General features: G+C 38.8%; 1 protein-coding gene across 4 annotated transcripts; it reads right to left on the reverse strand.

Moving 5' to 3' along the window:
- Positions 1–608: 608 nt before the first annotated feature.
- On the reverse strand, positions 609–24,577 carry cpeb2 (cytoplasmic polyadenylation element binding protein 2). 4 transcript variants are annotated; one of them, XM_056732869.1, is made up of 11 exons: positions 23,457–24,577; positions 20,211–20,480; positions 13,769–13,859; positions 9,563–9,613; positions 8,318–8,341; positions 7,580–7,744; positions 5,596–5,685; positions 5,214–5,332; positions 4,959–5,073; positions 4,662–4,843; positions 609–4,511 (listed from the first exon to the last, which is right to left on the reverse strand). In XM_056732869.1, the coding sequence occupies exons 1-11, from the start codon at positions 24,294–24,296 to the stop codon at positions 4,284–4,286; spliced, it is 2,175 nt and encodes a 724-aa protein (XP_056588847.1). In that variant the 5' UTR covers positions 24,297–24,577; the 3' UTR covers positions 609–4,283. The 4 variants fall into 4 exon arrangements, with proteins under 4 accessions (XP_056588847.1, XP_056588849.1, XP_056588848.1 ...); XM_056732871.1 differs by lacking the exon at positions 9,563–9,613; XM_056732870.1 differs by lacking the exon at positions 8,318–8,341.
- Between the last annotated feature and the right edge of the window lie 1,801 nt (positions 24,578–26,378).

Below are 26,378 nucleotides of genomic sequence, written 5' to 3' on the forward strand. Positions count from 1 at the left end.
GGGGCGCGTAAAGGCTCAGAAAGCAGAATTCTATAAAGCTGCACATTCAGATCTCATGTTTTCAATGTTAAACGTGTACTAAATATCTGAACTCAAATGATTGATACCTAACATACAACCAACCAGAATAAATATAATGATTAATAATGGCAATTAAAAATAATGTGAATGGGGGAAAAGAACAGATGAAGTTACAAAATATTACATTAATAGGCTACTGATAGCAAAAAAAACAATAAGTAGAATAAGATAAGTATAATGTGCACCCATCATAATTGATTAAAAAGGCCATGAAGCCCCCTCTCTTTCTCCAAAATTCTACCACTATAAATTCGTTTAAATATGAAATATAGTTGTTGAAATTAACATACATACAGAAATAATGTTAAACATATTTTTTAGCATAGGCATTGGATTTTTAATCTTGTTATTCCCATGTAATATTGTTCACCTTCCCTAACCCATTTTAGCCCAAAGAGGTTTAGGCATATTAATCGCCATGATAAATACAGAAGTTGTCTTAGTTTGTCTAAATGGTTAAACAACCAAACAGATAAAGAAACTCTACATACATTAATCAAAAAAGAATACCAAAATTGAGACTTGGCTCGTGTCTGAACAGAATGGGTCTTTATTCAGGAAACGAAAGAAAAAAGATTGTAATCAACACCCCATTTAAATACAAAATAAAGAACAACATGATATTCAGTTTGCATATCAAAGAGCCATTCAGTAATAATTACAGTCTGAACACTTCATAAACCACTTGTGTGAATCTCTACACAAACTTGATTTAGAAACTAGAACATTACCAATATTACAAAGATTTTAGCTTTAAAAATAATTCAAATTGAAATAATATTTTTAGCAGTTAGCATCATAAAATTATATATTCATATCTTTCCACATAAAAATACAAAATAATATTAATGACATATAATATGAAAAATTATCCCAAATATTTTGCTACCATTAGTGTAAAATAAAAACAAAAAAACAAAAAAGAAATAGAAATATGCATGAAAAAGTTTCTCCTTTTGTTAGCAAAACACTATCCAAAATAACTACAATCATTTACATCAGTACAAAGATATCTGGATTTAAAAATAGTTGCAATGAAAAAAAGGGGTTTAATCTTTTCTGACAGTAAAAAATGACACTGTGAATCAGAAATTTGCAAAATATGCAATGAAAAAAATAAATCTGCATTAAAAAGGTATACACTGCAAATCTCACTTTTTTATACAAACATTAGAAACAGTATTGCACGTCACAACACAGATTCGAGGTTAGTAAGCCTTTCAAAATGTGTTAAATTCAAGTTTCTGAGTATCAGTGAGGGGAGGGCTGATACCCCTCCATCTAACCGGGGAGAGTCTCAAGTGTTTCCCATGAACATAGTAGAACCCTCAATGTTTCCTTGCTTCAAATAAAATACATTACCAACTTAAATAGTAACCAAATCCATGTGTGCTAGGCAATAATACATAAATAGATTCATATACACATAACTGCACGGATGTTTCGGGAAACAAAGGGTTTTACGTCTTCCAGCGTGACGCCGCGTGTGAACGTAACCATAAATACGTGGGCAAATAAAGTGAGCGTTGGAGATCTACGGATTTAGAAAAATACAATTTAAATCAAATAGTTATCTGTCTACAAAAATAGTCAAATAAATATGATTTTTTTAAATAACGACAACTAAAATACACACACACGCATGTACGAAGCATCAGTGTTGAACACAAAAAACAGAACAGAGTACTTGTCACAAACAGCTTGCAAACAAAGAAAGACAGGTGTTGTTGACAGTGTGGCGGCCATTTTGTTTAGAACAAGGCCATCACGTGACACTTTTCCCATGTGATGGAACAACGATTCACATATTTCACATGTTGACGTGTTTAAAAGTCCCCCAAAACCCCTTTGCTACTTATTCAGAGTACACAGTTTAAATAGAATCTGGGTCCAGCGTCTTACATGAGACATCAAATAAGTTACTATGTAAAAATAAAGATATTTAAATTATCCAATAGACTTAAAACAGGTGATAATTATTCAAGAATTAAAATAGTATACAAAAAAACGTGATGTGATACAAAATAAGAAACAATTATGCACTTGAGACAAAACCAGGAGGAACTGGTTTTCCCATTGGAGAAAAGAGAGTAGAGAGACATTGAAAAGGTAGTGCATCACATGTCCTACAAAGTGATTTGAGATTCCAAAGTCTGGGAAAAGGCGACACGTCAACAAATAAATATCTTACTTAAAAATACACATACGTAATAAATAAAACATACAATCTCAGCTCACTGTTGACACTTGAAAGGTTAATCACACATACGAACTAGCAGACAGTACGACAGGGCACTGAATTCTTCACCAAACCCAAGAACACAAGGATATACAGAGTGCAAAAAAGAACAAGAGAGATAGAGACAGCAGATAGACGGATAGAAAGAGCAATACAGTACCAAACAGCTGGTTTTAGGACCAGCGACCATTGCTTCTGTAGAGATTGTCCATAAGACTGCTCAAACACAGAGAATCACCTGATTACTCTGAAAACCCAAATGATCTCAATATGAACACTCCGCAACAAAAATATCCTACGAAGACCTGTCAACAGAGTTCCTCTCTTCTCTCCTTTCTCCCTTCACGTCTGTATTTACTGATCATTTGTTGTACAGATAATACGTAATCTACACGGACGATGAACGCAATTACGATTCCTTCTGCGCAAATGTATATGTCTACACGACCTAGATCAGACGTACTACTGACAACAAGAGCGCAGATGGGTTCCTATCCTGCGACGGGTCACGTCACTTAAGTTGACTATCATAAATAAGAGGGGTGGGAAGGGGGATTCAGGGATGTTTAGCGGTAAATGTCGAGAGGGTTCTTGCGATCCTCTAGATCCAAGACCTTAAATCGAACTGAAACCTCAATTCGTAACTAGACTCACACGGCACAAAGACGAGACACAAAAACCACAGGACAGCACACCGCCTCTCGACTACTTATCAGGTTACAAAATGGCAGAACTCACTACTCTAAAAACTAATGCCACTCCTCTCATAATAAGTTTGTAAAGGATTCATCACAACAACGCATGCAGAGGTTTGTTACAGATAATTTAAAAAAAATTTATACCATCTTTCGTTATTATTGATTATCTTATATCTAAGAGTCTGACCTTTTTCGCCTCATGCTACATTAAATTCCTCTGTTTGTCGTTAATATGCATCGTGTTTAGTTTGATCAGTTTTTTTTCTTTCGTATATGTGCTGGTAACCTTTACACTGCATGCAGATGATGTACAGCCACAAACATGCATGTAGGTTTTCACATTCTGTGTTTCCATGGCAACAGGTCGGCCATGCTTTTGTGAGAGGAACACACTGCATTTCTGCTTATGACATCATCATTGACATCACAAGGGCATTACATAGAACACCTACGCTATCTACTCATGTATATCCTATATAGCAGCAAAGCTTCTTCTATAGCTTGTGATTAAATTGCAAGAGTAGAGCAATAACAAGCAAGATTAATATTCTGAGGTATTATCTTTTTTTGCCAGTAAAAAATGGAAAGTCTCTGTAACTATTAGCGAATCATTCCTATTCCTGCTAACAGCACGTGGGAACATTGGGGAAGGGGAAATATAATTGTTTTAGTTTTATCCCGCGGCAGAAACGTCTCTTTTTCAGGCCGCGCATTTTGCTACCTTTGGTTCGAAATCCAGGGCAGGCATCAGAATCGACGTCATCAAGGGTTTCCAGAGACAATTGCGCACTTTGCCCACCAGGAGGGGATTTAGCAGCAGACGAACACAGATTGACCAAACGAATGAACGAAACAAACAGGCTGCCCCCCAAGCGAAAACATTCTCGTTTCTACTTTTTAAATCTCACATATAAAAATAATCTGAAAAACTACAAAAAAATCAATCTCTTTTTTCGTAATCTCCTCTTTAAAAAACATGAAAGTACCACAAAAACTCTGTTCCGAGTCTGAGATGTGCAGCAAGGGGGAGAAAGAAGTGGTTTGGTGAAATAAACTGAGGCTTGTAGTGTTTCTGGCTGCTACAAAAGATAAAGATATATTTGTATATTTAAAGTCATATATATTCTCTATTTACTGTATATGGTTACGTAACTCTATACTGACAGCTTGAATTCAGAGGTCAAACAAAGCATCCTTTTTCCCCGCTGCAGACGTGTGGTTTCGGATTCGTCTCGCATGCTACCGCTCTCCCAGAATTTCCATCTTTAGTTCCAGCGGAAGTGGATCTGGCGGGGACGGTCAGCTCCTTCTTTCACGAGTGGCTTGTGGAACTCCCGGCCAGCACGGGAGTGGATGTTTGCCCAGCAGAACTCGCAATAATACTGCAGACAGGTGACGTTGGCGCAAAAGAACGGAGCGAACTTCCCTCCGCATCGCGCTCCCTGACACTCGTCGCACAGCTGGTCATCCAAGACGTACGGCTTCACCTCCACCTGTGTCGCGTATATGAAATTAAAAAAAAGTATTCCTTTTACATTTTCCATTCCTTTTGTAACAGTTTTGTTTTTATTAAGTGCAGTTACGGTCAAAACAAATTTGGAAAGTAAATTACACAACATAACCAATGAGCTCAGTCTGGTTACCCGTTTGTCTATGTCGCCATGTTGCAGCTGGACGAATCGAGCACTGATGGCAGCGATGTAGCTCTGCTGATTGGAGAAGGCCACACGCCCTGCTCCCTTCGGGTATTTCAGCTCCGGATCTGTGTCAATACCCGCATAACAAACTCCACCATACAAGCGGTCCATTATCATTGCCAGCTCCACTTGAGAGAGTGAGACACAACAACACAAATGAAAGTCTGTTTCCACAAATAGAAAATAGACGTTTTGTGTATTGGCATCTTTTTATGATGCTGTCCGGTTATCAGTTCGAAGTACCTGCTCTAAGTGGGCGTGGCACTCCTCCCACAAAGATGGTCTTGCGAGGGTCCAGTGGCTGAGAGCCATCCATCACAAAATCACTGTCACTTAGGTTCCATGGACGAATTTGGACCTAAAACATCGCACACAGATCAAATATGTAAACTAAGAATGTACATAACACAGACAGAAGCACAGACTACTTCGTTTTGCATCTTTCACATCAGAATGGTCTATGATAATGTGTATATAAATGCTTGTGTCTGAACTCACAGGCTTGTCTTTAATAGTGGGGCTGGAAACACACAGGTAGAGCTTTCCGTCCTCCTCCAGACAGGCTTCGATCAGGGCCTGCACAGAACTCTCCTCTTGGAACAGGAGGAAGGCATAACCTAGACAACACAGCCAATCAGCACGAGCATAGAAGGCAGTAACTAGGACAACCAAAAGATTTTCGCAACATATGGTGCTTACTAGATAAAGTAAAAGATAAAATGATGTATTAGAAAAAAAGACAATAACTGTGTATTTTGTCATTTGATTATAGTATATAATTAAATATTGTTTATTTTATTTATTTATATTCTTTACACTATTAGTGTATGTAGATGCCAGAGAGACCATGTGTTTTAACATGTACATATTCGTGAATTACCTTTAGGAGGAAAGTAAGACTTGCTCTCTGCTTTGTGTGGCCAATCAACAACCAGGTGACCAAAGCGCCGGAAACTGCTTGTGATTTCATCTGCACAAAATGTAAGAAAGTTAAAGAAATTTCATACAGCACACATATCCACACCGAGCAACCAGCATATTTTACTTGTAATATGTGTCTGAAAAGCATGCAGAAGTTTATATTTCTGTTAGGATTATATTTCCGAGCTAGTGCAACACTAAAATTTGTTGATTAAACAAACTCTCTGTTAAATCAGATACTAGTAACACATTAGCTGTGCCCCACTTCAGAGGCTGCATCCTCAGAAGGCCCCTTGCCAAGGCTGAATGGGCCCAATTTTAAGGATATAAGCACATGGTCTAAAGCGGAAGTACACTTAGGGCGTGTCTGAATCCACTTTTCTAGTTTAAGAACGGGAAAGAACGCCAGGCGCATGGAATAGGGTTGTCCCTATTCTATTAATGAGTCATGGGTGTGTTTTGGGCAAAGTGTGCAGTAACCGTATCAGAGTCTCATCTCCCATTCCCTTTAAGAAGCAGTTGCTCTTGCACCATGGCGGATTTGCTATTTTCATGGCGGAATTTGCAAACCAAAGACTGGGTACTTCTCCAGAGAGGAAAAGCGGCTGCTCGTGCGTGAGGTTAAAGCGCACGAGCAGACCATCTACAGGACAAGTCCGATTTTTTGTCTTTATGTACTTCATTTTTGTACATACATTTATTTAATGTACTTTTACATTGTAATCGATTAATTTTTAATATTTGTCTTGTTTGTGTACTGCTAAGCGTTCCTCTGTGTGTAATAAGCAGGATTTACCCGTCTATAGTAGCATATTACTAACACACTCTTTAAATAACATAAAAACCAGGTTTCAGTCGGTCAATAGCGCAGCTTATTTCAGTTGCCTCAAATATCAATGCGCAACAATGCCTAACACACCTCGTTTTCAGACCAGCACGCCCATGGGCGCTCAAATGGACGCAAATGCATTTGCTATTCAAATAACGTGGTGCAGGACGTGAAAATGAAAACTGCATTGAGCCGAAGCTATCGAAAGACACTTGCGTCGCGCCTGGCGCCACATTGCGACATCTATTTGATAGAGCCTAATGTGTCACAGCAGCACGACTGAAGGGTACACTGCCTGTAAGGGCTGGATATTTTTTTAAATAAACATTTTAATCTTTTTTTTAATTAAGTTTAACTATGTAATCTACAGAAACGATCCCTGTCAGTGTTTTGATATTATATATAACATTGTATTCTGTATATATAAGGTTGGTTAATTTGGTGTTGGGTAGTTAAATATACACTATTGCGTCATATAAACTTCTAGCTCCATTTTAAAAACTCAGACATGTCTCTGCTGTGACACAGAAGCAAGAGGTGACGCAACTAGTAATCCTCTGTAGGCTAGACCGTCTCATTTCATTTCGCTTTGGAGGCTACATCCCTCGCCTTTAAAGTTCATGTTCTTCGAAGGATCCAGCCTTTGAATTGGGATGCAGCTATTATTTCAGTGGATATTCTGTAACATAGCAACCAAATCGTCTCAGCTGAAGAAACACTATCAAACACTCCCAGCTGGCATTTTCAGCAACTTAAAAATGCTTCAGTGGATAAAGGGTCAATATCTGTTCAATATCCATTTTTGTAACATTGTATTAAGTTTAAACTAGATCTGCACTGACTAAAACGAAATCAACATTCCTCGATAGCGGCAGCCTATTTGTTGCTCAGTAAAGATTTTAAAGTTCTCAGAGATGTTATTGAATAACGTACAGCAGAAAGATTTCAGTGGCACCAAGGAACAAACCATAAATGTGATTGAAATGTGAAAAGTGATTACCTATCTCATAGTCAAACTGCTCATTAAAAACATACTGAGTAACAAGATCACAATTCAACATTTACACTATACAAGATTCTAAACACAAGCTTTTTCAAAAAAATTCTAACTAACCTTCGTCGATGTCAGGCGGTAGACCACCCACAAACACTTTGCGGGAGAACCTCTCGATGCGTTCCCCGTTCTGATGGGGGTAACAGTGAGGAGACCCCAGAATTCCCTGGTTGCCATGGCCATCGTCAAGTAAACCATCGTCAATGGGGAAGAGGGAGGAGCGTCCTGTTAAAAGATAAATGACAGGTGAGAACACATCCTTAGACATACATAAACACAAAAGCACCATTTACACTCTTATTAGCATCCATCTTGGGTGATCTGATCAGAAGTATCCAGTCGAAACAGATTGTCATTGACACCTGTTTACATGAACCTCAAATGCATCTCATTTCGATCAAATGCTTATTCATCTTTTCTTAATGTATTACCTTTTTTATTTTGTGATAGCAATATATGTTAGTAGACCGTAATTCTGAGGTTGAATCTCAATTGGTTGATTTTAACGCTGCCCACTTGTGATGAGACCACCTGAGACGCTCTGTGATGCATGTCAAAGTGTGTAGGACTGGAACACTGAACCAATTTCAAAAATCACATCTGCTCTGATTATACCAGACGTCGTTCTTAAAATAACAACCTTATTAAATGGTGTCGCTAATGGCCAAGAAAGACAGAAGCGTCACACAGATTTTGAGTCAACAAAATGTAGAATACACACACAAACACTGTAGGCCTACACAAACACACAGAATACTGCCATGCCAACACAGCATGAACAAAGAATGTAGATTTTACCTCGTCGTCTCCCATAGCTCCTGGCTGCATGTGAACAAAAACAATGCAGAAAACTATGAAACAACAAACGGAACATTTTACTTTCGTTATTGAGTGATTTCTAATCTCTTTCTCTCTCACTCACAAGCACACAAACTGTGCATTTAGTCAGTCATTTTTTGTGAGCTTATTGGGAATGCTGGTTTTAAATGGTTTTGGTTTGACTGCTTGAAGTCAACATGACACACTATTCCCAACTCATGTCACTTCCAAAATATTCTCATGTACCAAACAATATTCAGTGAGTTAAAAAACTAGTCAACTTGTTAGTCAGCAAGACCACACTAATTGACCAACTTAACCAGGAAGACTATCTTGATAAAATACTGTATCATCACAAGAAAAATGACCTTGGTTGACTACATCACCAACAAAGACTTGCTGGAAAAGATCATGGCTATTACAGCTTGCATGACGTATAAATAATTGGAAAAGTGCATATCGCAACATAAAGGTTTGCCAATGACATTGTCAAATTGGTTTTTAAGTGCTAAAATGATTAAACATGGCTGTTCATTGATGATTTCTTTTAAAGTGATTTCTTTTTATTCAATACAAGTGTTACTGAAAATATGGCACAAATGCGAAATTCACCATCCTATCTAGTTTCAGAGACCATAAACTAAATTGGGTAAAGTGAATCCAAGCCCAGTGAGAATTTGCTCACGCTTGCTAAAAATGGAAAACTGGCAAACGCTGTGTCTGGATAAGGCAAGCTAATTAGTCGAGCCAGGATTGCTCAAACCAGATGAGTGTCAAATGTAAAATTGTGCAGCATTTCGAAATGCTAAAATTGCATTGTGAACTTCATCCTCTTTAACTCAAACGTTGTACTTGTCATAGGTGTTGATATAGCAATATAGGCCAATATAGTCCTACTGTTGTCCTAAAATACCTTGACACTGATATTCATCTCGCAGTTATAATAAATATTAACCTTAGCCAAGAGAAAGGATGTCACTTAAAGAATCTGCTTCAATTTTATCAAAGCTGTAAGTCTTTGCTCTATTGTGGACCTATGCCCTTTATCTGAGACTATCTGTATCTCATAATTCTCTTGACTGGGTACATTAACTGATTTCATTAAGTCCATTTTTCCCAACATTTCTGATTTCCCAGTTGTATATTGTTTATGGGCATGGTCTCTGGTGGATTTTAGTGTGTTACAGACAAGATGGAAACAGAAAAGCTCACTGTTATAATTACCATTGAACATGAGCAGGCCGTCAGCGCCGGGGTGGGGACATCCCACACGGCCTGAACATGAGACAGAGAGAGAGATAGAGAGAGTGAGTGAAATTGATGACACAACAAATCATTGGATGTCAAACCTTCCCGACCTTAAAGCCACGTTTACCGTATGTCTGTCTCATCAACGCATTTTCACCTTAAAGCTCTTAAACTCTCAAATCACAAGACAATGAAGAAACATTTAAAAAATTACTTACAAAATAATTTCTTTTAAAATGATTGCAATGTCATGTTGCTTAATTGTAGATCACCAGCAAAAATGTTCGGAATATGTTGCAAATATTCGACACATGCCTCATCTCTAATGGTAAAATTTGCAGCTATGAGGACTAAAGTAGCTGTGCCGTGAAACACACAGTTTAAGGTCTGACACACGTGAGCACATTTGGTTCAAACTAGGGCAGCACGATAAATCGAATTTTAATTGTGATAACGACTTATGCTTCCCACAACTAATTGAGCATAATCATTGTAATAGTAAGAAAGCAAGCACAAAACTCCCCAAAAGGTCAGAAAATCATCACAAAGCTTATCTTTTTTAAACTGCCAGTTCACAAGAAACACCAAAACATTTTTTCATTGCATTTCTACTATTAAATACTTTTTTGCAAAACCCACAGACAAACATACATGTACATTTTTGTGGTGGAGTGTTTAGATGATTGATTGCGTGCTTTGAAATACAGTTCAATGGCAGCAGATTATAACTTATTCATTGCCTGTAAAGTATAGGCCTAATGATCATGCTGAAGTTTAATTCAAAACAAAAGTTCAGAACTGACAAAATAATCGTGTTTATTAACCGCGATTAAAATGTTGAGCAAAATAATCCTGATTATTATTTTACCCATGATCGTGCGTCCTAGTTCAAACCACTGGCTCTGGTGTTAATTTTGTTTAGGTACAAAATATACAAACAACACCAATCAACACAAATTTGATAACATCAGCCAATAACCTTTATGTTATTCATCCCTAGCTTATGCAAACTGTGACTGCATCAAAAACACAATCAATACACATTTATATCGATCAAAGCAGTCCCAGATATATAAAGACATTTACATTACATTTAGTCATTTAGCAGACGCTTTTATCGAAAGCAACTTACAAAGAGTTAGGGAGCAACAAGCGATATGTCATACAGTCAGTTCTCTTAAAGGCCGGTACACACAGAGTCTTCGATCGGCCAAGTTTTGAGCATCATCTGACTTAGTTTTTCTGGTGTGTAACGCACCGTTGGCCAGACTAAGTCCCTGTCTCCTTTTTTCGGCATATCTGGGAGTCTGATCCTTTTGATTGGCTGCATCTGTCATACCAATACGATGTGAACTTTTATAGCTAAAATAAAGGCAGTCTTGATTGAGTTGGTGTTGTTATTGTTAAAACATAATATAAACCCCTACGGAGATACAATCCCGGTAGTTTGTATTTTGACTCCGTATGATTGGACTAAATTCCTTCAGCATGTGGAACAGACAAGATATATCACAACTACATCTGTGGTGAGTTAGATTTGTGTGAATCTGAAAGCAAACGGTGCTTTATTTATATTTTGTATCCCGGGCCGATACTAGCTCTTCCGGTTTCCCGTTTTGGGTATCAAATATCAACTACCACCACCTGCTGGAACGGAAAGTTATTCCTCTCACGCTGGCGTGGAACGAACATGCTAGTTGGCCGACGTGTTTCTACCATCAGCTTGGTGTGTCAGGGCAATTTTAGACCCAGACGCAGTCAACATCATCAAGTTCTTTGCATCGGATGGGTGTGTACCTTACTTAACATATACACAGAGAAACACATGCAGTCTCTCGCGCACACACACACACACCATCTGTTGTCCAATGAAGAAACAGATGCATCAAGAGACACAATTGTACACAGCCTTCGGTGGGTCCTTCCTGTGGTGAAGCAACTTGCTTTTCATCTGTTTTCCGATCCCCTACAATAACACCACAAGACAACCCAATATTGTGTGTGTGGATCTCTGGTATCCGTGCCAAACGTTGAATATTTCAACACAGTGACATTGTATTCAGTGTTTTGTTTTTGCTCATGTCAGCACATTCACTGATGCTGGCTGCCACAACTGCTCTTGACGACCCATTAACCCAGCAATCCTCTGCTTAGCAGGTTTCTGAGAAGTGGTTCGCTCAGCACACCTCCCGCGATCTTTTCGATTACGAGCATTATGGCACGATACTAAAGCTAAGTGTGTCTACTGTACCCGTGGCTTAGCCACAGTATAAACTCAAATGCCCATTCACACCAAAATCAATACCTAGTGATGCACCAAAATCAAAATTGTAAGTCGAAACCAAGAAATATAGTGTAATTGTATAAATATTGAACTTTTAATTTCATTAATTCAATGAAAATCAATTGACAAACGACAAACAAGTATACAAGTTTAATCAAAAGTAACGCATCACAACTGGACAGAAAATATTTTAAAACTATACTAAATACTGTATGTTATTACTTATTCAGTTATCTGTGATTCACTTTAAGTTGATTTTATGACCACTAGTTTTGAGATTTTCTTTAGAATTATTGATATTATGTTATTCTCCACATAGCAAGGTCCTTGTTTTTATTCAAAATCATGTGTTTATTAAATTATGTGAAAAAACGAGATACAAACAAGATATGTAAATGTTCCCTTCCAGAACAACTCCAAACAACTGAACTGAAGTGACCGTTAAATCATGCACAATTAAGTGTAAAATGTATTAACAAAATCCAATTTGATTTCACATTGACTAAAAAAGGGGTCAGTGGAACCCGCAGGGACGTCCCTCGCTTATTCTGTTCTTTCCTTTGGCTGTCACACACAGAGTGTCAAAGTGTGTCCTGTACTAAATATAGTCTGTACCCACACCCATCGCTCTCTCTCTTTCTCACTGCAGTTAGTGCCGCCCCATGTGTCTGGTCCATCTGCTCCAGCAGGCTGATCGAGAAGCTCGAGTGAGAGAGCGCAGCGCCACACCCAGCACTCATGCTTGCATCTCTGTCCTGCTGTGACACCCCGAAAGGCCTCTCGGTTGGGACTTTACCAAAATAGAGATCAGCCGGAACGTTCTTTGGGTCCATCTACAATTATGCAGGCCATTCGTTACAGTGATTTTACCGGGATTGAGAGGTGCTGTTATACCCACAATGTGAAACATTTGCAATGACTTAACTATATTGCTCAGATATTGAATGAGAAAAAAACATTGGCCAGGACTAAATGTCCATCCAACATCTGGCTTAAGTGCAGTGAAATGCACTAATGAAACATGGATAGTAAAACTACATAAAAAATATACTAATGTCGTGTGGCATATTGGCCAGGATCAATAGTGCGGAGATCTGCGTTAAATTCCAATAAAGATATTAATATTAACAAGATGCGCCACTGCCATTGAAATGAACGGGGAGGAACGCAACGCTCAATATGGCCGCCTGCATGCATAGTAAGCAACATGAAAAATTATGTTTTTAAGTGCAATTTGATCATAGGAAACAAACGTTATAGTACAGTTTACGTCATGTTTAAATGTTGTTTTTAAATATGTCGTTAAATTGAGAATTTAGCCAGCGATTGTAGAAAAATCTTTATTACCATTCACATCTTTTTTGAATTATGTAACAACTGCCCAGAGGCACATTGAAAAGATGGCCGCCGAGTGGCACAACTCCCTAAACAGCCTTTGATTCCCATGATTGAGTCCTTTGCCTATCCAACTCCCCTGTCTCTAGCGTACGCTTTCCTCTCTACTATCCGGCCCCTTTAAATCATAAAAAGCATATTGTTTAAAATAATATTATTTGTTACAGAATCTAACTGAACAAAATGTATAAAAGATGGGTACTTTTGTACTATTGTGTAATGTGAATTACTTTAAGGCAGTCACAGGTGTGCATATATTTGCTGACATATCTACCAAGGTTTTAGCTCTAAAACTGTTTTATTAGCTCTTTTTGATACTTTGAAATATTAAGCCCAAACAAACATCGGCCGCACACACAGAAAATCCAATTCATAAGCTCTGCGTTATAAGGAATGTCACGATATCCAAATTATATTTATCAATGTTCATGCAGCAAAGGATTTAAAAGCCTTTTAATCCGGTTACCATGACAACAGTGCATCGAGCAGGAAACGGGTCTTACCCTTCAAAGGATCCTGCTCCGCCCTCATGATGTCAATCAGTGAACTCTCCAACGAATGCATGTTCAGACTGTCGTACATCCTGGAGCGATCCTGAGAAAGAAAGAAAGACACACTTATAATATGTGCATTACAGAAGAACACTCTCAATTTACTCTCAATAGACACTGCGGCCATCTTCATTCTTGAGGGAAAAAGTGTACAGTGGTAGTGGACTGGCACCCTTGAACATGGTGAATTGCATTCTTTCCAAACTGGTCGCTCTGAGCAAGAATAGAGTCTGTAAGTGTTGGTCGCAAATGAACCAGGTCACCCCTGAATCTCTGGAAAGCTGCGGAAGACCCTCTGGAATGTTGTTTAGAGAACTATGGTGTGTAGAATTAACCAGGCAGGAATGTACGTGCGGGACAGATTTGAATGCGTCGCATGTTTTCAGTCGGGTTGGTGAGAATATCCCTCTTTCCTCCGGTGTACATTAAAGCAGCATCTAATCTCCTGTCATAACACCTGCCTAACAACATTCCGTGGATATCTGTGTCATTACCACAATGAGCCCAAGAAGGAATGTGAAGATAAACACAGCCATCCGCCAACCCTACGAGACCTGTGTGTGAACGTCAGAGGAAACTCATGCCCGGTGCACAGCTGACACAAACATGATGCACATACAATGGTCTCATTTTGTAGTCCATCGCTGACCTGCTAGTGTATGCCTGCAGTTCTTTCCACAGTTTTCTTAAAATGAAATTATCAAATCAAACCAAATTAAGGATAGAAACCCCAAAATAATAATAATAGTTATTTTAAGTTATTTCATTATTTATTAATGTGGTTCAAAACCTGTATATGACTGTTTCTATAATAATTGTATGCTACCAACAAAATAATATTGAATATTTTGTACATTTTCTGATCATTTCTAGCGCTGTAAGCTGTTTATTGCGAATAGCAGGTATTGCAGGATGTTAGTCTTTGCATAAAAACTTAAATACTAGGAAAGCTTCGATACCCTTTTTTAAAGAGTACGAAAACCAAATGTTTTTTCTGATACCCTCCGTTACCGAAGCTGTATTTTTTGGTGAGGTGGCAATTTTCCAAGCACAATACACTGAAACTAATAAATCTGCCTCAAAACAAATTATAAAAATGACACTTTTGTGTGCTTGTAACAAACTTTCAAAGTAGAAATTTCAGTCAGTTCTGTCAGGTGAGTATGAGACCTCGGTATCGGGCCCGATGCATCCCTGTTAAATACAAATTTAAAAGATATCTAAATAAATAACAAAATATTTGTTAATTAAAGAACATCTGAAATCAAACCTGAGTGTTCATCTTCTTGTGAAATTTGAAATTTCTTCTGAAACTTCAGCATCTTTAATCACAATCTGTTAAGACTTTTCCTTACTCCTGGTGTGCTAGTTTAATATATTTACATCCAGTCATGTCCCTACACTATTCATAGACAATTTCCCTCACACAGAAAAACAAAAAGTTTAATGCTGTTTCCTGCTGTGTTCAACTTCAATGTAATTTAAGATACTCACAATGGTGAGTGCATACTGTACACATCCACACACAAAGATTTGTTATTATATTATGATGAGGTTATTCCATTGACTTCAATTATATTTATACTATTTTTATTCAAGAGTTGACACCATTGGCTGCTCCTAAAACACTGGATTTTTTAGGTTTTACTTTCCTTTGTGATGTAAATACCGCAAAACCTCATACACATTAAGCAATAGCACTAGGTTTGGTTGTAGGTGAATGAGCTACCAGTTACAAACTACCCATTAACTATCCATAATAATAAAAAAATAATCTTCATTATAATTTGTATGAGAACATAAATTAGGACTATGTAATGGTTCCGCATTCACTGGCAAGCATGTTTATACACAATATTGACCAAAAAACACAGGATGCAGGAGCTCAGCGCGTCACGCACAAGTGCCTTCGATTAGACATGTCACAGCCATCTGCCTCCCACAGGTAAAGCAGGTTTTAAAGCCAAAGCTTATATCATTCCGGTGCTGTTCACAGTACACAGTCCTATTCAGAGGCCCTTTACTAAAGCTTACAGACGCAGCTAGGCTGGGAAGGTGCTAGTGAACCCTAAATATAGCTTTAGCAACATCACCAAAAATAGAGTCTGAGAAGCAGCTCAGTTCCGAGTGAGGAACGAGGCATGAAGACTTGTTCATGAGTTCGCTGTCATTCTTCCACCAATGTTAGGCTAGCAGTTTGCAAGTTAACGATTTGATATCTGCTAGTAATGTTTATGGTGGAATTTAACACGTTATAGTCTGCTCGGCGATCATTCCTTTCTTTGGCTTTTCTGTTCTCATATTTAGGAGCAATCTATCATTCACTCATTAAAATGGTTTCAAAACTAATTCCAATGTAGCATTTGTATAATGCTAACTGTATAAATATTGTCCGTCAACACACAAAATGATATAACAAATAACAAGTATAATGGCTGACCAGTAAGTGAATGTGCACAGGTAAACTAAGAAAAGTTAGTTGGAAAGTAACTCAAACGCTTTCTGATACACACAAAAACATTATCTGTGTTTACTAAATGAATAAAGCCAAATGATAGGATCACTTTATTTGTTATCTCTCACCTTTAACTTTTGGTGACCGTGAAAACATGCTACCCTCATATTATCTGACCCACCATACTGTACCTGAAAATTACGGCCCCCTGTTAAAAAAAAACAGCATATGCTGGGTTGGGTATGTTTTGATGCTGGTCTTTGCTGGTTTAAACTGGTCAAGTGCTGGTTCCTCACCAGCTTCAACCAGCTCAGGACCGGCTTAAACCAGCACATGACCATCTTAAACCAGCACATGACCAGCTTAAACCAGTACAAACCAGTAAACCAGCATCAAAACATACCTAACCCAGCATATGCTGTTTCTTTCAACAGGGCATTACTTATAAAAAAGTCATTTCCAGGGTTCATACGTTTTATGGTTGACAAATATTTGCATGTCTCTATTTCTCTGTTTCTTATTTACTTTTCTCACTTTTAGTATTATTTAATTCAACATCCTTTCGGTTTTCTCTCCTTAAAACATGACGCATGACATCAGCGGTATACGCACACAAACACAGAGAAGAAATGAGAGGACAGGAGGAGAGGCATGTGGAATGTGAGGAATTCCAAACAGCACCCTGTTTATGGAAATGAAACAATACCATAGATACCAGTTAAGTCAAGCCTGTTTTCTGACAAAGAAAGTGATGAAGGCCAGGCCAAACTCGTCTCAATTGGCAGTGATGTGGCCAAGATGATCTGTTTCGAAATGAACTACGAATTTGTGTAGAATCATCCTTTACATGCTTCGTATCAAAAGATTGGTGTGCAAACGATTACCCACGTTTCAAAATACAACTCGCACCTCAAAACACCTAACTAAACAAGCTCTAATCTATCAATCTTACACTGCCTGCGAAAACATGTCCAAAATAAAAAGGTATTATTATTTATAAAATATAAAATCATAAACACAAGAAGGGCATTTTAATTATGCTTATTACACGGCTAATTTGAATGCTTGATTCTTATTGGCCAATCGCGACATTGAAACCACTCAAAACTAATAACACCCTAGCCCGGATGCTGCAAATCATTTTGAAAAGGGCAGTTTAGTATTAAACAAAAAATTATTCTAGATATGTATTTTGATAACATATAAAGTATGACATTATATGTAATGATTAAACCAATTTGCCTCTTTGAACGTCATTTCTTACTCTAAAAGCGAAACTAAACAGCTTTTACTCGCGGAAGGTCTGTATTCCGTAAAAATAAGATAATAAAATATTATATCGTGAAATAACAACCGGCTGCCTGTACATTATCCCTTACATGTATAATGAGATTCCACACTTGGGTAAATATAGTTGTTGGCACACCTCACTTAAAACTACCCCCCCGAAACCAGGCTGGATACACCCCTCCCCTCCTGCAAGTGCTGTAATGAGTAAATGAATTCTAACAGACAGGGTGTATCCAGATACACTGAAGTGATTCATGTGTGAATGCCCGGCTGTTTCATCTCATCTACAAAACAATAGGGCAACTTTGCAAAACCTGTGCCACACTCTCGCTGTCTCTACCTTTAGCTTTATAATACAGAATTAATTAATCTTCACTTTTAAACATACTGTTTTCTCACTGTTATTTTCTCAAAATATTTTTTATGAATTACGTTGGGCTGGGGAATATATTAAGGGCTACTGAAAGATTGTAGTTTTGGTAGGGATCTTAAAAGATCACAATACTTTGTGGGCTTTACGAAAACGCAAAATAAACGCAATATTGACATTAGTTATTTTTGTCATTTTTATGTATGAATTTTAGTAATTTTCCACATTTTGAGACTTTTACTGTCCGGAATTAGTCTATAAGAAAACGCCCGATAATGAAGGTAGAGGACAGGTCCCATCAGGACGAAACCAGCAAAACCCATGGTGACCTCACTGTGACTAATCATTGTCTTCAGATCCTGAGGAAGGGTTTGGATCAGGTTTTGGAATAGTGTGCGCAACAAATTTGTTTTAAACACAATTTAATTAGGGGTGGGAGAAAAAAACGATTCACATATGAATAACGATTCAATATGCAAGTGATTTGAATAAATTCACAAATATCAAAAAAAGTTTAAAACATGTTTTTTAACGTTATTGAATACAATATATACAATTAACCCAAGTCAACAGCAAGAGCGGTGAAGCATTCAGACCTTTTACGGAGTGCACACCTCTGTTGAGCATACAGGTACATTCAGCTCTGTAGGTTTAAACTGGAAGATGAACAATATATATTTTTTAGGATGGTCTTCCTATGCATCTGCCCTGTGCAGTGAGAGAGCCGCAGGGAGAAACAGCCAATTGCTGTTCAATTTACAATACCGCAGCTTACTTGTCCGTAAGTGCAAAATAGAGTTTCTCAAAACCTATCACTGTTTAGACTTAAGAACATGAATATAGATCTTTAAATATGCACAGTTCCCTTTCTGTCGGTCTCTCGATGTTGTGTCGAGAACGACAGATGGGACACAACGTCTCGTTCCCTCCATAAGGGAACGTAGGTTACAGACGTTACCAAGACGGTTCTTATATATACTTTTAAATTTCTAATTCCATCCCATCCATTTTCTACCGCTTATCAGAACTACCTCGGGTCACGGGGATCCTGTGCCTATCTCAGGAGTCATCGGGCATCAAGGCAGGATACACCCTGGATGGAGTGCCAACCCATCGCAGGGCACACACACTCACTCACTCACTCACGCACTCACACCCTACGGACAATTTTTTCCAGAGATGCCAATCAAAAATTTCTAATTGAATCTCCAAATTAATGTAGAAACAACAGATTTCTTTAATAACATAATTTTTTGAATGAAATCCAACATTCTGATATTAGTACTGCAACTGATGATTTTTTGCTTTATTTGAACATTAATTATAGCCGTTCAACATTAAAATACAGTATAATCTAGTACCTCAGAGATGAGATGACGTATTTTTGTAGGCTAACCCGGAAATAAGGCATGGGATGGTTCCCTCGACCGAAAGCCTATGCATTTTCCCCAAGGACGTTTGGAAGATCGCAAAAAATAAGCTCTTGGATTAACGAAGGTTTGTGATGTTTATAGTTTTGTCTATCAAGATAATGTTTACAAATTAACACAACATTTATTACTTTTGAAGCCTAAATACAATCGGCAGAAGCAGAAAGCTAACACAATGTTATAAACAGACTACACCTAAGGTCGCTCTATATCAAAGTAACCCCCACCAAGGGTCCGACAACTCTTACAAACTTTAACGCTAGACAAAGGAAGACAAAAAAACGGATGCTGCATTAATTGCTTTAAACATTTTAGCAGAAAAAAATGAATCACGCGTTAACAGCCTTAATTACAGTACAGTATGTGACAGTTCTAATTGTAGAAGCCAAAGTACCAACACTAGTCTGACTCTGTCGCGATGACATCTTCAATCTTAAAAATTCTCATAAGTACATCAAGAATCAATTCTGAATCAAATCGTGACCCTAAGAATCGATTCTTAATCGAATCGTGAGGGACCAAACGATTCCCATCCATACGATTTATATACAGTATATTTGAACATAATTCGAATTGGCATTGCTACTTGAATGTAATTTCATTACTGGTTGCGATGGCATAGTTGGTGGTACCTTGTAGTGTGATTGGTTTACATTTAGTTGTGTTTGGCAGACGCTTATATCCGAACACCTTTCAATGCAATGAGGGTATACATTATATCCGTTTGCGCAATACCTGGGATCAAACCTATGACCCCATTGTAAGTATCATGCTTACCAGATGAGTCCATCCATTAAATTTCATTCAGATGATTACTCAATTATCTAAAACGCTCCCACACTCACATACCTGCATGGGTAGCAGCGTGTTGCTGTTGTTGTCGGTACGGAACATATTTTCTTCGATCCAGGACTTGGGCCCTAGGGAACCAGCGGAGCGGGGAAATTTAGGAGGAGCAATGACATTGCTGGAGAAAGGTTTCTTCATAGGAGAGATTTGGTTGACTCCGCCGGGAACACCAATGCCACCCCCACGCCGATGGTCTCTGCCCCAGGACATCCCACCAGAGTTCCAGCCGCTTCCGTGATGGGTGCCCCAAGGGGACGGCTTCATCATGGGCTAGGGGTACAAGGAAAAGGTGTGGTCAGACCTGAAACATACTTGAGTGCGAACATTTTTAGCGTCGTAAGCTTGATTTTCGCACATTGTTGCAATGCAATTGAAGATAACATTAATTACAGGTTAGACACTGGTAAATAAAACTTAATTTTAACATAAAATTATAATTATTAGAAATTAAGAAAGCTAAACCCTAGGAGAGAGCTCTTAAAGCAAACAACAAAACATTAAAACATAAGATATATGAATATAAGCCACGTGTTGGCATCTTAACTAATAGGATTAAACAAAAGATATAACTTAAAAACATAGCTCTATACATGTAGAAATTTTTTTATAGCAATCAAACAATTTATCTTTGTTTTATTTTACACCCCATGTTAATCTTGGGCATGATATTTTGCCAATACAATCTATGACACAACTAATGTGTGTTGGAATTTGAGCATGAGTGACTGCCATAATCACCCGTATGTGAGTTACTTTGAGTGTGGCCAGACTTGTCCCTATTGTACGAGTAAGAAGATTTAAAGCTTTGTATCTAATACTGCACATCCCATGAGTGCTAACAGCAACCACACACACTTTCAGTGTACTCTCCCACAAAAAAATGCTTTTACTCCATACAATGATAAAAATATGATTAATAATGTATCGTGTTGCGTCATTGCATTATGCGCACTCTCCCCAAATTAAGAACCACTCCCATACCGTTGATGTGTAACTGGGTAATGGCTCGACCCGAGCGTGCAGGTGTGGGTGCAAGATTGTGTGCTCATACAATCTGGTTGAGTGTTTACAGGATCGTGAGAGATAATTACAGTTGATGGCGTCTAGACACTGGGAAAGATGATGCTGAGTGTTATCAGCATTGTAGCAAGCTGAAAACCACATACTGGTGTAGAAATGAGACAAACAGAAATGCCTCAAACGGTAGAGATTATGCTTTATACACAATAACTTGTTTGTTGTTTATTTCTAAAGATCAATAAAGTAAAGGGATAGGTCACTCAAAGCTTAAATTATTTTGTCATTTACTCATCCTCATGTCATTTCAAAACTATTTGACTCATTTGACTATCTATTTTGTCGACTGATGGTAACCGACCAACATTTGCTCCCATTTAATTCCAGAGTATGAACAAAAAACACTGAAACATTTCTCAAAATGTCTTCTTTTGTGTTTCGCAGAGGAAATAATTGATTTGAATGACAATAATGAAAGATGTTCTATTTTGGGGTGAACCGTCCATTATTTTTGAGTGAACTATATTACAATTTATTCAATCACAATTAAAAAAATTAAAAAAACGTATGGTGAATTACTACAGAACTAATTGTTCCCTCAATTAACATAAATATCCGCGATCACCCACGCCTACGGCATACGCAGATTTTTTTTGTCCTGAATAGAGGGTGTCTCAATATTTGCTATAATATCTGGCTAAAAGACGTGTAGTCTTAACAGCTGTTACACCAGCACGACTTCAGTATGAATGTCACTGGTATATAAGGCCACTCCTATAATCATGTGATCATTTCCCCCTCCTCCTCTATCCCACCCCCCACTGGACGTGACACACAGTACTGGCAACAAGGCCTAAAATATTTAGTATCCAAAGATAATATATGCCAAAAGATAATGTCAAACACATAACCTGCTTCTGTATACTAATCTGTATACTAATCATCAATCTTTTTTGCACGATCTGAATGATGTAAAAGATAAGAGATTATTTTAAATTATTAAAATTATAAAGATAAGACATTCTTCTAAATTATTTAAATCGATAATATGTGTTTTTTATCTTTTTGTTTTAACAATTTTAAGAATCAGCTAACAAGAGCCATTTTCAATGACAATTGTTTACACCGGATATGCCTGTATTTTCGTTTTAGTTTGCTGTTATATACATGTATGCATATGATACAAATATAGAAAACATTTTGTTTGTCGCGATGCTGTAGATTCAAGGCAGAGAGAGTCCTCAAAACCCTGCAGAAAATTTCACACTCTTGTGTTTTGAAATATAAAGATATAGTAGTTTTCGCCGCAACACCTACCATGGCATTTTGTGAAATGCCTTTGCTTATTTAGAAGGTTTAAAAGCAAATTGCAGTAATAACAGCTATTTTCGAACAATACTGCAGTTAGCAAGCTAATGACATCTTTAAGCTCTCTCAACAGGAGATTTCACTGAATGCCCCAGAGGTCAAGATATCTCTGGAATGTCACGTGAAGTCTATCAACAACAACATAACAGCTTGTGCACGTGTCCACTTTGAGGAAAAAAAACAACTTTAAAACATTTTTATACTTTATCTTCAGCAGTATGCAAATATTTCCTAAAGTGTGTAGCATACCCATTATGTGCAGTACACTGCCAGAGCTCAATTTACAGAATACAGTATCCCAGGATGCAATGGGCTTGAATTGACCTTCAATTAACAGCATTACTAACAGACAAAAGTCTGGAAAAGAGATTTGTTTGGCTTATTAGTTTTATATAGAAATTTGACACACATATGATTGCATCCTGTTTTCTCTATGTTATTGATTTTTAATATCTGGTACGCGGTATGCACACTGAGTGCTATGCAGTAAGCTAGTACTTAATTCCGAATAGACGCAGACGCAATGTATGTATGTTAATTTTAGTTATTTAAACCGTTGCATGTTTAAAACAAGACTACAAGGCGTTCATTTTCTAGCCTGGATCGTGTTGACGCACTGTCAGACAGACGGCCAGGCCGCATTTGTATTCTGGGAACACAGACGTCACAATGGTTCCATTGAGCGCTGCAACTATGCAGCGGTGCGTTATGACGCAACAGCAGAATTTCAAGGCCTTGGTTAAGTCACAATGATAGTTCAACGGCCAGTTTCATTCTCCGTTATAGCAGCGTTTAATACATAGTTATCCTATGGTACCTACATAGTATGAGTAAAAAATGAATCGGCGACGGTGTGCTCACCTGGTGGTGGTTGTAATTGTTCCGCTGCTGCAGAAAGGCGCCCTGCTGCGGCGGCATCTGCGGGCTGACCGGGGACCGGCGGCTCTGCGGCTGCTGAGGGGGGACGTTGAAGGGGCTGCCGAAACCCTGCACGGGGCACGGATTGGCCGACATGTGCGAAAAGCTCTGAAAGAAGCCAGAGGGGATCCCAGGGTAAAAGTTGTCGGGTTCGGTGTTGGGTATCGGGTTAATTGCGTTGGCAGAATTGGAGACGGGCGGAGGGGGGGAGCTCGTATGAACGGACCACGGCGTTCCGAAGCCGGGCAGGGTGGGGGACGCCGAGCCGCCCACTGGGTTCTGCATCTCCTGATGGGGGAGGTTCGGAAAAGCGGCTCCGAGCATGTTATTGCCACCGGTGCCGTTAGCGTTGTTAATGTGGTGGGCGCTGGGGGACTCCATCTGAATCTTCACCTTGGACGATGGCGCATCGGTGTCCGGGCCCGTGGTGGAGTAGGGCTGCGGCGGCAGGTGGGGTGGGGGAGGCTCAGCCTGCTGACTTAAATGCTGATGTATGTTCCGGTCGTGCTGAAGGTCACCGACCGTCTGTGCGTGACCTACAGCGGGGTAATGGCTCAGGTCGTTGTCGCCGTTGGTCTCGCCGGACTGAGAGGCTGTCAGTCCCGCAGGCACATCCTGCATGTTGCGCTGATGTGACGGGAAAAGAGGGGACGCCAGAGGCGAGCTGTTGCTGGGGCACACCGGAGAGGGGCTGGAATAGGGTGCGAACGCGCCTCCTCCGAACAGTGAAGTGCCGTTTGTGATGTTCGCTGTCTGTAACAAACCGAACCCGTAATCACCCATTTATTTGCGCCAGCTTTCCTATTCCCAGGCCTCGTCAAGAACAATAAGAGAATCCTAGAACTTCGTATAGACTGAATGGAGCGAGAGAGGAGGAGCTTTCGGTCGAGTCGGTCACCTTTTTCATCAACTGCGAATGTTATATTTAATTGTCTGCGGCTTTTTTAGCCGTTCTAGCCTTTCGTCCGACCGACCGCGCATCCCCCTCCTCGCGTTACCGGCTGATCAGCTCCTGCGGCAGAGGATTAAAACTCCTGCACGCGCGTCACCCACGCGTCATAACGCCGGCCACGCCTCCTCAGCGTACTGTAGAGCCGCAGAGATCCGCAATGTGCGCGTCAGTCATTCATTATTCAGGAGGTGCAGCAGCAGAGCAGACCGGTCCAGCCTGAATGCTGAGCTCAGAGGCTCTCGGTCAGAAATATGCAAGCTGTTTTGTCAACTGATCAGTGTGGTGTCTTTGCCGTTCTATTCATCTTTTGCCGTTTAACGCAATAAGTGCATTCAGACAATTGCTACAAACATATACAATTGAAACCATCAACTGTTACGATGAAACTCACTATATAATTAATTTATGTAGAGTGTTTTGAACCTTTTTAGGGGTGTTTATAGATAACATCCCACCAATAGAACCCAACACATCAGGCCTACCCACAGAAACCATTATAGATTTGGTGTCTCGTCACAATAAACGTTGCACTGTTTGTTTTTAGTACAACTATGGTAATACAAGTGATAATTAATCTGCCAACATGTCAAAACCACATTATTACGTAATGGAAGGGTTTCTATTGTTATTCAACAAGAATGGCAGGCATTAACAGTGGTGACTAATCAAATTTTGGATTATTAATCATGTGGCAATATATCACATATTGTGTGTTTATGATATAATGTACACTTTAGTTTACTCTATATTGCATGGCATAGTAGGCCTATATGATGTAGTACAATATATTCTTTACTAACAAATTCATGTTGTAAGACATGATGTCATGGTATTAATATGGCTCTCGGATCACCATGTAATTGATAACAGTAATAATTTATTACCATGGTCTGTGTTAAAGTTTTTCCATCTAAAGTTTTTCCATCTTTTTAAAGGTAAAGTTCTACAGTATATGGATTGTAGTCTAGTAAACACTGTAATGTAAATAAGTGAATATGTAAAAAGTGCAGCCTCAAAATACGCAGTGACGCTGGATGCCAAAAATATCTCATTAAAATGCTACAGGGTGTCAAGGAGACTCATTCCCCATGCATGCTTAAACAGCATCCTCATGCTTCTAATGAGGGGACATTATACTGTCTCTCTAGTCTTTGTCCACCTTTGAAAGCATCTGATCCATTTTGACAGCTGGTCATGTTTGTACCTCCCGCGTCAAATGTGGCATTTGTTTTAACCACTTACTCCTGAGCCCCTCTCACTCACTTCTGGGGTCTCCTCAAACCTGATCAATAGTGAAAGCTTTTACAGGATGGGTATAGGGGGAAGGTGATCTTTCTATGACTAAGCATGATTAATTGTGGTCCTACTGCCATCACTCTAAGCACACAGGCCTTATTTGCCATTTAAATAATTTGATATGCTGTATAAACAAATTAATTCAATCACACCAAAGCAACCTTGAGGAGAGATTAAGCATATAATCATTGATCTAAGACAATCAGACCTTTAACTCCATGCAGTGACAGTTGTGACAGATACAATTGAACTTCACACGTCACCGTTGATCAAAGTCGACTCACATATTTGCATCATAAATTCCTAAATTTTTCACACATGCGGAATGCTACAAAACACACACCATCCAGCGATTTACCAAGGGACTCCTGTCACATTCAGACATTAACACATTTGGCAGATGCTTTTATCCAAAGCAATTAGCATTGCTTCATCCTACACATTTTTTGTTTCTTAGTATCCGCAATACCCATGGATTGAACCCACGACATTGGCATTGTTAGCAACATGCTCTGAGCTACAGGAAAGTGAAACATCAAATGAGATGTCAATTTGTCTATCTAATCCTAAAACAAATGAATGAATCCTTGCATGCTTGTCTTTGGAGCCAGTAATGT

This window comes from Triplophysa dalaica, chromosome 20, assembly GCF_015846415.1.
Source record: "Triplophysa dalaica isolate WHDGS20190420 chromosome 20, ASM1584641v1, whole genome shotgun sequence".
Classification (NCBI taxonomy): domain Eukaryota; kingdom Metazoa; phylum Chordata; class Actinopteri; order Cypriniformes; family Nemacheilidae; genus Triplophysa; species Triplophysa dalaica.